We start from the raw sequence: 10,135 nt of genomic DNA, 5'->3' as shown, positions 1-10,135 counted from the left end.
GCCCTTTTTTTTTTTTTTTTTTTTTTTCCCCCCCCCTTTTTTTTTTTTTTTTTTTTAGAGTGGCCTGGTTATGGCTACCCCATTTTTCCAGCCCAGCCACATTGTTGGCAATCTAATTTATTTACTTTTTTTTTTTTTTAAGAAAGAAAAAAGAAAAAAAAAATTAACAAAGCTCAAAACTTTCTTTTTGATGTTCCTGTTGTGGGGATTCTGGATAGGACGGGACAGGGATGGGGGATCTCTTTTATATTTTTCCTTTTCAGCACAACCTTTGGCTTTAATATAGGAAAGGCCAAGGGAGTCCTCGGCTGAACCTATGTCCGCCCCAACCCTCCATTACCCCACCTGAGATGAGGTGCTTCCTCTGTTCCAGTGATGGATGCGACAGTCCAGCATTGATGCCTGTGCCCTCTGGAGAACTTTGCTCCCAGTCCTTCCACGGGTCTCCTTGTAAAACTCTGTATTTATAGAGTATTAATTTTGAAGACATTTCCACCTCCCAATCCCCAGTTTCCTTGGAGATCCAGAATTGGATTCTAAGCTTCACCAGACCAGGGGGGGAGAGACATGATGTCTCTGTGTCTCTGAGTACAGGCTGTGCTCTGGTCTCACCCATGTGCTCTGAGGACTTCAGCTCCATTTTCGGCTACCCAGCATTCCTTGATCCCTGGGGTGGCTGGTAGAGTAAGAGAAGCGGCAGGATAGAGGGTGTGATTATTTTAATAGGCAGGTGGGAGTGGGGTGGAAGAGATCTGGCCATATAACAGCTTCTCTCTTTGGAGTTTTAACCAGGCCAGCTTGTTGTAGGTCTGGGGAGTTGGGTCAGGGCTCCACTGGGAATGGGGAGGAGGGATACAGCTTGAAGGGAGTAGGGAACAGTCCTGTGTTCCAGCTCCAGGACACTGTGCTCAGGAATTTGAAAACGCTGCTATACTTAGTCTGGTTACTACATTTCTTCCACTCCCCTTTGCCCCTGCCTGCCTTACCAAGGCCCATACCCTCCTGTCATCACCCGCCGACGGAGCCAGGAAGCTCAGTCAGGGCTTCCCTCCCCTTTGTACTAGTGTCTCTGCGGGTTGCTGGTTGTGTTATATGTGCTGGTCCATGGTGTTAACTGCACTAATAATAAACCTTTTACTCAACTCTCAGTTCTTAATCCAACATCACTCCCTTTCTTGTGAAGCTTTCTCCTCTGCTTTGGCCTTTCTCTCACCTTGATTCCCCTTGTTTCTTGCTTTATAACCTACCCCTGTCTCAGAACTAACCTCTGTTTTAGCAGGATGTCTGTCTGGGAGTGTGCACCTCACTTTTTTGCCCTTTGTGCCCTCCTACCACCTTCCCTCCTGTCCCGTGTTCTATAGCAGCCGACATGTTCTTGCCAGTGATCTGAACTGTGTTCTTTCCAGAGTTTGCCTTTGCCCCAAATTCCATGTCTTCCCTAAGTGCTCCTGGAGTTTTAGGACCGTTTCTACAGAAGATACGCATGCACCCTTCTCCTTGTCCAACAAGCACCTTTGTTTTGGAATCTGGGATTCCATTGCCCAGTGTCTCCTAACTAAGAAAGTAAACACAAGGAAGGGAGCCTGGGGTGACTACACTGCTCTGGTGGTCAAATCTCGATAAAGCCTTACGTGGGCAGTCGCTGCCACCTGCTCCTCGGTCATGAGAAAAAGGAAATCTTTTCCCCCAGTAGTATATTTTAAATTGTTGATCATTTATGATGCACTTAATGTAAATTCATTAGCACTCTAGGTACTCTAGTGGGGCTAAAAAAAGCAAAAGGGCATGAGGACATTCCTGTGCCCACTGAGTCTGTTACACTGGCATGCACACAAGGTCTGATTCTAAAATACTAGGGAACATCACACTGCAGAGCGTAAGAGGCAATGTGCATAGTATCCAGTATATATATAGTATCTAGAGATACCAGGAGTGTGCTTTTTTCCCTTGAAGCTCCTTCAGAATTACTTTCAGAACCTGCTGCTCGTTCTTTTAAATATCACAAATGGTGCCAAATCTTTCTTTTGGGGTAGATTTGGTTTTGGAGAACATTATTCATTGAATATCTTCCGCAAGGAACTCAGGTGGGGATGGGTGTCGTGTAGCACGGTGGCACCTACTTTGAAAGAACTTATTCCATAGGGAGATAAATAAAAGAATAAGACGTGGTAATAAATGTGGTAAGTAGATCTACAAGCAATATGTGAGCAGAGGGAAGATAAAAGCACTGACTCATGGGTACGAGGCAGGACTTGTTTCAGAGACGACATATCTTTTCTGGATCGGAGGTTGGCAAACTAGAGCTCGAATCCTGCCGCCCGCTTTTGTAAACAATGTTTTCCTGGAACACAGCCATGCCCGTTTCCCTCTGTATTGTCTGTGGCTGCTTTTAGATTACAGCAGCAGAGCGGAGTAGTTCCACAGAACTATGACCCATAAAGTCTAAAATATTTGCTGCTTGGCTCTGTAGAAAGTTTGCCAACCCATTCTAGACTTTAACTTTGGGAGAATGGGCGGGGGAAGTATGAAGTTTGTTTTGATTTACTTCAGTATTTTAATTTGAAGAATCAGAACATTTTTCTACGTTGCTACCATGACAAATCTTAAAATGAATCTGTATTCACATTTCTCCATTTGTCTCAAGATAAGTAATTTAATTAATTAATTTATTTATTAGTTTATTTGCCAGAGAGCACACAAGTGGGGAGGGGCAGAGGGGGAGGGAGAAGCAGGCTCCCCGCTGAGTAGGGAGCCTAATGTGGGGCTCAATCCCAGGACCCTGAGATCATGACCTGAGCCAAAGGCAGACACTTAACTGACTGAGCCACCCGGGAGCCCAAGAAAAGTACTTTTAGAGCTAACTTTTGTCCAGCCCTGGATCTAGTCCAGGAAGCATGCATTACACCAGGTTATGTGTCTTAACTATCTTTTATACTTAAAAAAAAAAAAAAAAGATTTATTTGAGAGAGAGAGAGCGAGCAAGAGAGCACAAGTGGGGAGAAGAGGGAAAAGCAGGCTTCCCACTGAGCAGAGAGCCCGATGTGGGACTCGATCCCAGGACCCTGAGATCATGACCTGAGCCAAAGGCAGATGCTTAACCAACTGAGTCACCCAGGCACCCCACTTTTATACTTTCTTAAAAAGATTTGATTTATTGAGGGACACCTGGGTGGCTCATTTGGTTGGACGTCTGCCTTTGGCTCGGGTCATAATCCCAGAGTCCTGGGATTGAGTCCCGCATCAGGCTCCTTGCTCAGTGGGGAGCCTGCCGCCTCTGCCTCTCCCCCTGCTTGTGCTCTCTCTCTCTGATAAATAAATAAAATCTTTAAAAAAATTTAAAAAGACTCATTAAAAAAAATCTTATTTATTGAGAGAAAGCATGTGTAAGTTGGGGTGAGGGGCAGAGGGAGTGGGAGAGAATCCCAAACAGACTTTGCGCTGAGCGTGGAGCCTGACGGGCTCCATCTCAGGACCCTGAGATCATGACCTGAGCTGAAATCAATAGTCCAATGCTTAACTGACTGAGCTGCCCAGGTGCCCCATTTATACTCTCAATCTAGATTCCTGGAACAACCTTTTTTGTAACAGTTATCTGTTGAAGACATTGGGCCCGTTGTCCTAGAGAGTGGTCTTTGGATTTGATTGATTGCTTCTTCGCAGTGCCCCTTAACTTCCTCTACCCCTATTTTTACTAAGCAGAATTAGATCTAGTATCTGAGAGATGGAAGTTAGGCAGTTCTGGGGATAGAAGACATCACAGGAGAGATGTTCGTTATGTTATGTAACATCAGGAGATAGGTCCAGATGTCCCACCATCAGCCTGATTTCTTCATTTACACTAGGATTGTTGGGAGGTTTTTTAAAAGCTGGCTAAGTGCCCTGAGAAGGGGGCAGCTAGCAGTGCAGCTCAGGTGGGTTGCACAGAAGAACAGGGGCCCCACATTGCCCAATCTTATTTTTCAAGAACCATTGGCCATCCTAATTTTAAATGTTAGCTCAATTAAAAAAAATAACTTGTGGCTGCCCCCAAAAATCTAGGGTCCATCAGTTTGCAGCCTCCGCTTTAGGTTTAGATCATAGCACGAATAAAAACAAGCGGGGTGAAGGATATGTCAAAGAAGGGAGAGACTAGTGTCATCTGGAGCATTGAATTTGCTGAAGGAAATAATGGGAAATAAGCGTAGGTAAGACTAGGAAATTATTCTGGGGCCAATTCCTGGAGGGCTTTGAATACAAGGCAGGGAATTTGGACTTCGATTATAATTTTACAAGTAAATTTTTGACAAGGGGAGTAACTTCCAGCTTATGATTCTGGTGGCAATATTAAATAAGCTTTGCCCTAATTCATGCAATAGGTTTAGAGCTTGAAAGAGCAGGAGGACAAGAGACATCAGGGAAGAAAATAGGCCTTAGTAAGTGACTAGACTGACTCAACCAACATTTATAGCATACCTGTCCTGTGTCACATGTGCTAGGCATAGAAGATACACAAGTCATTGAGAAGTCTTTAAAGGAATTTGCGGTTTAGTAGGTGACATGCACTTGAACAAGGAATGGGAAATACAGAACGATACATTGCTAATAAGGATTCCGTACGACGGGACAATGAGGAGGAAAGGGGTCAGCTACCTACTACCAATGGTGAGATGCTGCTCAGAAGAATCACTGAACTGAGTTCTGAACAGGTTCAGATACTGGCAGTGAGGAAAGGGGGTTGAGCATTTACTGTGAGTCGGGCACTATTTTAAGTATCAAACATTTCAACTTCCCAACAATTTTATTAAAAGGCGCTATCGCCATCTCCATTTTCTGTGTGGGGAAGTAGGCAATAAAATTCACACGGGTAAGGATCAGAGCTGGGATTTGAACCCAGAAAGTCATCGCAGAGCCTGAGTTCCTATCCGCTGCACGTAACAAGAGGCACATAACCAGAGATGAATCACAGATAAAGGCTCAGATTTCTGTTCTGTGAGAATGAAGACAGGGTCATTACTAACCTGAACAGGGAGGAGAGGATGAGCAGGTTTCGGGGTGAAGTAATGAGCTCATGTGGGGAACTTCGGGGTTAAAGATGCTCCCACATAAAGATGTTTAGCCAGTAAATGGAAACGTGGATGTGGAGCTTCAAAGCAACAAGTTAGGGTTAAAGATGTGGCTTTGGGAGTTATCTGCCGAAAGGTGATCAAGAAATTCTAGGTAGGAATGCAAACGCTAAGAGGATAGGAGGAAGGCTAAGAATGGGACTTTGGGGGAATTCCAGAAGTAACCTGGAACAAAATCTGAAAAATAGATGAATGATAAAGATGGCAAATGCCTCAGCTTTTTTTTTTTTTAAAGATTTTATTTATTTATTTGACAGAGATAGAGACAGCCAGCGAGAGAGGGAACACAAGCAGGGGGAGTGGGAGAGGAAGAAGCAGGCTCACAGCAGAGGAGCCTGACGTGGGGCTAGATCCCATAACGCCGGGATCACGCCCTGAGCTGAAGGCAGACGCTTAACCGCTGTGCCACCCAGGCTCCCCTCAGCTTTTTTTAATAAAGGTAATTTTGAAGGAATGATTTGTATGATACTAGGATTATGGTGTGTGTGTTTTGAGTACAGTTGACAAGTAATGAATCATTTAAATGTGGCTCATAAACTAGCCATGAAGGAGTTCCAGAAATGTTTTGTGCAATGACCACATTCCTAAGATAAGTGTAGGTTGAGATAATTTCAGTTGAAGTCCTCTAATGATCACTGGATAAACTACAGAGATCCAGGCCTCTTAACATTTGGAACAAGTCAGCAACGTGGAAGGGGACAATAAGTTCTTGTGTGCCAGATGTCCCCACATTAGCATTTTAGTCACATAAAAGCAATTTTGGTTAAGGTCTAAGAATTTGTTGCTGAAAAGATCAGTATAGGTTGGCAATAGCTACTCGGCTATAAGGTGAAGGAGCTGCATGAGAGAAGGAATTAAGCTGTCACGTGGAGATGCTCAGCCTGAATAGATTGGGGGTATCTTGCTGGAAAGAATTGAGGATTTTTAAAAATGGGTGATTTAGACAGAGTGCATTGCTCAGAGGAGCATGTGTGTGATAAGATGGGGCGTTGAAGTCCCTGGGCAGGGGAACATGATGAAAGCAGTGTTGTAGAGCTCAGTGTGGTGAAACTGGGGCATCTGGAAGGCCATTGTAACAAATTAGATGATGTGGTGGAAGAAGCAATGATTGATGAATATGGGGCATGGGAGAAAGAAGAATGCCAGATTAATTCTTAAGGTTGGAAACAATGGAATTGCAAGAACAGCATTAACAGAAGTGGGAAGAGTCAAGAATGTCATTCTGGGAAGGGAAGTTTTGTTTGCATTTTAGGTGATGTATAGGTAGCTGGAGGTATAGGACCACAGTTTGGCTTTGGATTTTTGTCTTGGGAGGAGGGAAAAGAATGAAGCTTTTGGCAGAATTCCACAGAAGGAGGGAGAAAACAAATGAGATGGAGAAACAGTGTTCTAAGAGGAAAATGAGAGTACAGTGTCTCTGAAGTCCAGTAAGAAATCAATGGTTCCAAACATAGCAAAGGTTTTTACAACAGGATATTAAGATAGTGTGAAGCTGGATGCCAAGAGTATACATTTTATTCAAAAAATAGAAGGAAGTAGGGGTTCCTGGCTGGCTTAGTGGAGCGTGGGACTCTTGATTTTGGGGTTGTAAATTCGAGCCCCAAGTTGAGTGTAGAGATTACTTTAGAATCTAAAGAAAAAAATGGAAGTAGAAAACAAGGTGATCATTTGGAATTGTCAAGTGAGGGTGTAATTTAGTTCTGATTTAATGGATTGATTCAGTGGGATAGAATTTGAACATGTCATGGAAGGATGTTAATGGAAGTTTCCTTAGGAGGTTGAAATGAGTAGGATCACAAGCCTAAGTGAAGGTAGCTGTCGGGCAGATGAGCAAAGTCAAACACCGAACCAGAAACTAAGGAATGCCTGGGGGTACCTTATCATAAAAGCCAGGGAAATACATGAGGATAGAGGATTTGTTGAGATGGGAGAGGAAAGGTAAAGAAATTGGGGAGTTCTGGTGGGCTGTGGGGATGGTAGAAATTTGAAATTATCTATTGTACATTAAGGTTTGAAGCCTTGGACTCTCATCTATGACAGTTACAAAGGAAGCATTTGAGAGCGAAAGGTAGGATCTCCAAGTACCCAACAACCTCTGCCAGGTCCTCCATTTTGTAAGCCACAGTGCCGCCTTCCTTTCGCAACACAGTTGTTGGTTGCCCTCTGCTGGTCAGTTTTGGTCTTGCCTCTCCAGACATTTAAGTCTGAGAGCATGCGCAAAATGGCACTTGGTAGGAAGCTGAGTACTGAGCCTGTTAAGAGTCTGTTCATTCAGTACTTACTCGATCACATCTGCGTATAAAGGCCTAGTAAAGGAAATACGGAACAAAAACAAAATACACAGTACTAACTGTCAAGAAGCTTATAGTCCAGTCCGAAGATTAAAATATGCATCCATAACTACTGTAAAAAATCCATTTACTCAACAAAGTTTGTTTATTTATTTATTTAATTGATTGATTGGCTTGTATTGTGCCAAGAGTTGATGTTCTACTGGGGAAGAAAGACTTCACAAAACATGATTAGGGTATGGTGGGTGACGAAGGGTTAGAGATGACTTACCAGGAGAACCAACACTGATGTGGAGGCTGAGTAGAAGGTGAGGATGGGAAAGATTGATTCAGGCAGAGAACAGCATGAACACAGACAAATACTATACCAGGAACTAAAAGAATGCCATTGGTTGGAAAGTAGTGAATAGGAAAGAATGATGAGTGAAAAGGGACCAGGTCATGAGACACACAAAGCAGTCACGTAAGGGTTTAAGGTCTCTGGCTACAATTGGATGCTTTACAACCTCCTTTCCTAATGACTCCAGTAAGTGGTTGGTCTGGCCTGCATGTACCCTGAGAAACGCGAACAGATCTAAGATCTATTTAGGAAGCAGAATAAATATTACTTTTATTTTAGTTAGTTCTTACAGAGGGGTGTCAAAGATGTCTTGCATGCAACCAAGTCGATGGTGGTGGTAGAATGACTCCAGCTGGAGTAATCAAGAGCCTCAAAGAGGAAGGATAAAAGGATGTGCAGGATGGGAAGTTATAAATGATGGGAGTGCTGGGTGGGAAGGAGACAGTGGTGGGGATGATCTCAGAAAGAAGAGCATGATAAAGGGTACAAAGACGGGAAACTGCAAAGTAGAAATGTGTAGAAAGCTCTGTGAATTACTCTTGAACTCCCTGCCCTATGGGAGATCCTTCTTGGAGAAAATGATGCTGTGTAAGATAACGAAATACAAAAAAAAAACATCCTCAACAAGTATCCTACATATTCCCCGTGATCAGAAACTGGGGGATTGGGGCGCCTGGGTAGCGCAGTCGTTAAGCGTCTGCCTTTGGCTCAGGGCGTGATTCCGGCATTCCGGGATGGAGTCCTAACATCAGGCTCCTCCGCTGGGAGCCTGTTTCTTCCTCTCCCACTCCCCTGCTGTGTTCCCTCTCTCGCTGGCTGTCTCTCTGTCACATAAGTAAAATCTAAAAAAAAAAAAAAAAAAAAAAAAAAAAAAAAAAAAAAAAAAAGAAAAGAAAGAAAGAAATTGGGGGATAGGAAGAACCAGATAAGGTGAGTACAGGAGGGTTGGAGGTTAAAGAAGGAATTAATTCCCTAGCTTGGTTAATACACAGAGACTTTAGAACAGTACTTGGCACCTAATGAGCATTCAGTAAAAAGTATTATCTCCCCACACTCCAGCTAGATGTGTAGTGTTTACGTTTCAACAGGCTATTTCCTCCTAGCCCAGTGATAGCCGAGATGAGCCGCCTCAAAGAAATACAAATGAGAGAAATGCCTTTTCGTGGGGTCTCAATTATAATCACACTCCGGTCATGAAATCCAGAGGTGCCCCCTTTCCTGGAAACTCTAATTTTGACTATTATAGCACAACAGGCATTCAAATTTCCCAAAACCTATCCTTCTTCCACCAAATCCTTTGACATTCCCTTCCCCAAGAAGGAAACGTGTGCCAAAGCTCTAACAAACCTGAAGTTACAGAATTCGGAAAGTGCCTCGTGTCCTGGCCGCCAGTTGTGTCCAATCCAGTTGTGTACGAGTAAGCTGCCCACGATCACCTCCATCCCTCCCAATCCAGAGGTGAGACCTCTCGGCTTCTATTTCTGAGACAGAAAGGGAAGTGCACGAAAGACACGTGCGCGGGGCGGGGGGGAGGGTCCCCTTTACGTATCCTGAAGGAGGGGAAAAAAAGCGGCCGTCACGAACAGGATTCGAACCTGTGCGGGGAAACCCCATTGGATTTCGAGTCCAACGCCTTAACCACTCGGCCACCGTGACTTCCAAAACCACGTTTGGCCGCGTGCTTACAGAAGGGGTCCGCATTGCGACCACGGACGGAGTGCGGCAATGAGAGGCCGGCCCCGACCCCATACACACACACCCTGTGACCCCCGCCCTCCGACCCTTACCCCGCCTCTACGCCACTCAAAGGAACAGGCGGGTGGACTCGGGGGGGGGGGGGTCCTCCCGCCCAGACAAGTTTGGGGTCTCAAAGAGCGCAAAGCTATTTAGAAGGCGAAGGCGAGGCCTGCAGAGTAATCAGTTGGAGGGAAGGGGCTGGGCCCCAGGGTGGCGGCTAGAGGACTTCTCGGGTTAAGGAGTGACAGGGGGTGCTGAGGCAAGGTGTTAGGAGTGAGGGAGACTCAGGAAGAGTTGAAAAGGGGAAGTCCTGGGGATGGATGAAAGAAAGGAACTTGCTGGGAAAGGGGTTTGGGGCTCCTTGGGATTAAGGGCTCCGTGGGGTTGGAAATGTGCAAGGTAAGGACCACTCGGAACTATGAGCTGGGGGTTCCTCCAGCGACGGACGTCGGCTTGGGGTAGGCTAGAGACGTACCCCACTCCCAGGGCTGAGCGGCAGAGGGAGGAAAGGCTTCGCGTCGGGTAGAGAACGATCTCAGGGGAGTGGGCGCCCCCTCCAGGAAGCAGCCGCCTTCCCAACGCTCCCGCGGCCACCACCGCCGCCGCCGGGGAGGCCGCCAGGGTGGGTCCCGAGCCGGGAGCTTGGCCGCCGCCGTGCCCGACCG

The 10,135-nt window shown here is 45.4% G+C and overlaps 2 protein-coding genes and 1 non-coding gene across 3 annotated transcripts in view; 2 read left to right on the top strand and 1 right to left on the bottom strand.

Moving 5' to 3' along the window:
• The window catches only part of RNF41 (ring finger protein 41), a 29,386-nt gene extending 28,238 nt beyond the window's left edge, over window positions 1-1,148 (top strand). The window contains exon 8 of the transcript XR_002142057.2: window positions 287-1,148. The gene's annotated coding sequence lies outside the window, so the exon portion shown is untranslated. The remainder of the gene's footprint in view (window positions 1-286) is intronic.
• Window positions 1,149-9,307: 8,159 nt separating this feature from the next.
• Window positions 9,308-9,389, bottom strand: TRNAS-CGA. Its single transcript has one exon. It is a non-coding gene; the product is annotated as a tRNA-Ser (tRNA).
• A 471-nt stretch (window positions 9,390-9,860) lies between these two features.
• Window positions 9,861-10,135, top strand: part of SMARCC2 (SWI/SNF related, matrix associated, actin dependent regulator of chromatin subfamily c member 2) — a 20,130-nt gene continuing 19,855 nt past the window's right edge. Inside the window, exon 1 of the mRNA XM_019796131.2 lies at window positions 9,861-9,869. Within this exon, the coding sequence (XP_019651690.1) occupies window positions 9,861-9,869 (9 nt within the window). The remainder of the gene's footprint in view (window positions 9,870-10,135) is intronic.

This window comes from Ailuropoda melanoleuca, chromosome 15 (genome assembly GCF_002007445.2).
Source record: "Ailuropoda melanoleuca isolate Jingjing chromosome 15, ASM200744v2, whole genome shotgun sequence".
Lineage (NCBI taxonomy): Eukaryota > Metazoa > Chordata > Mammalia > Carnivora > Ursidae > Ailuropoda > Ailuropoda melanoleuca.
This window is presented reverse-complemented; position numbering and strand designations above follow the sequence as displayed.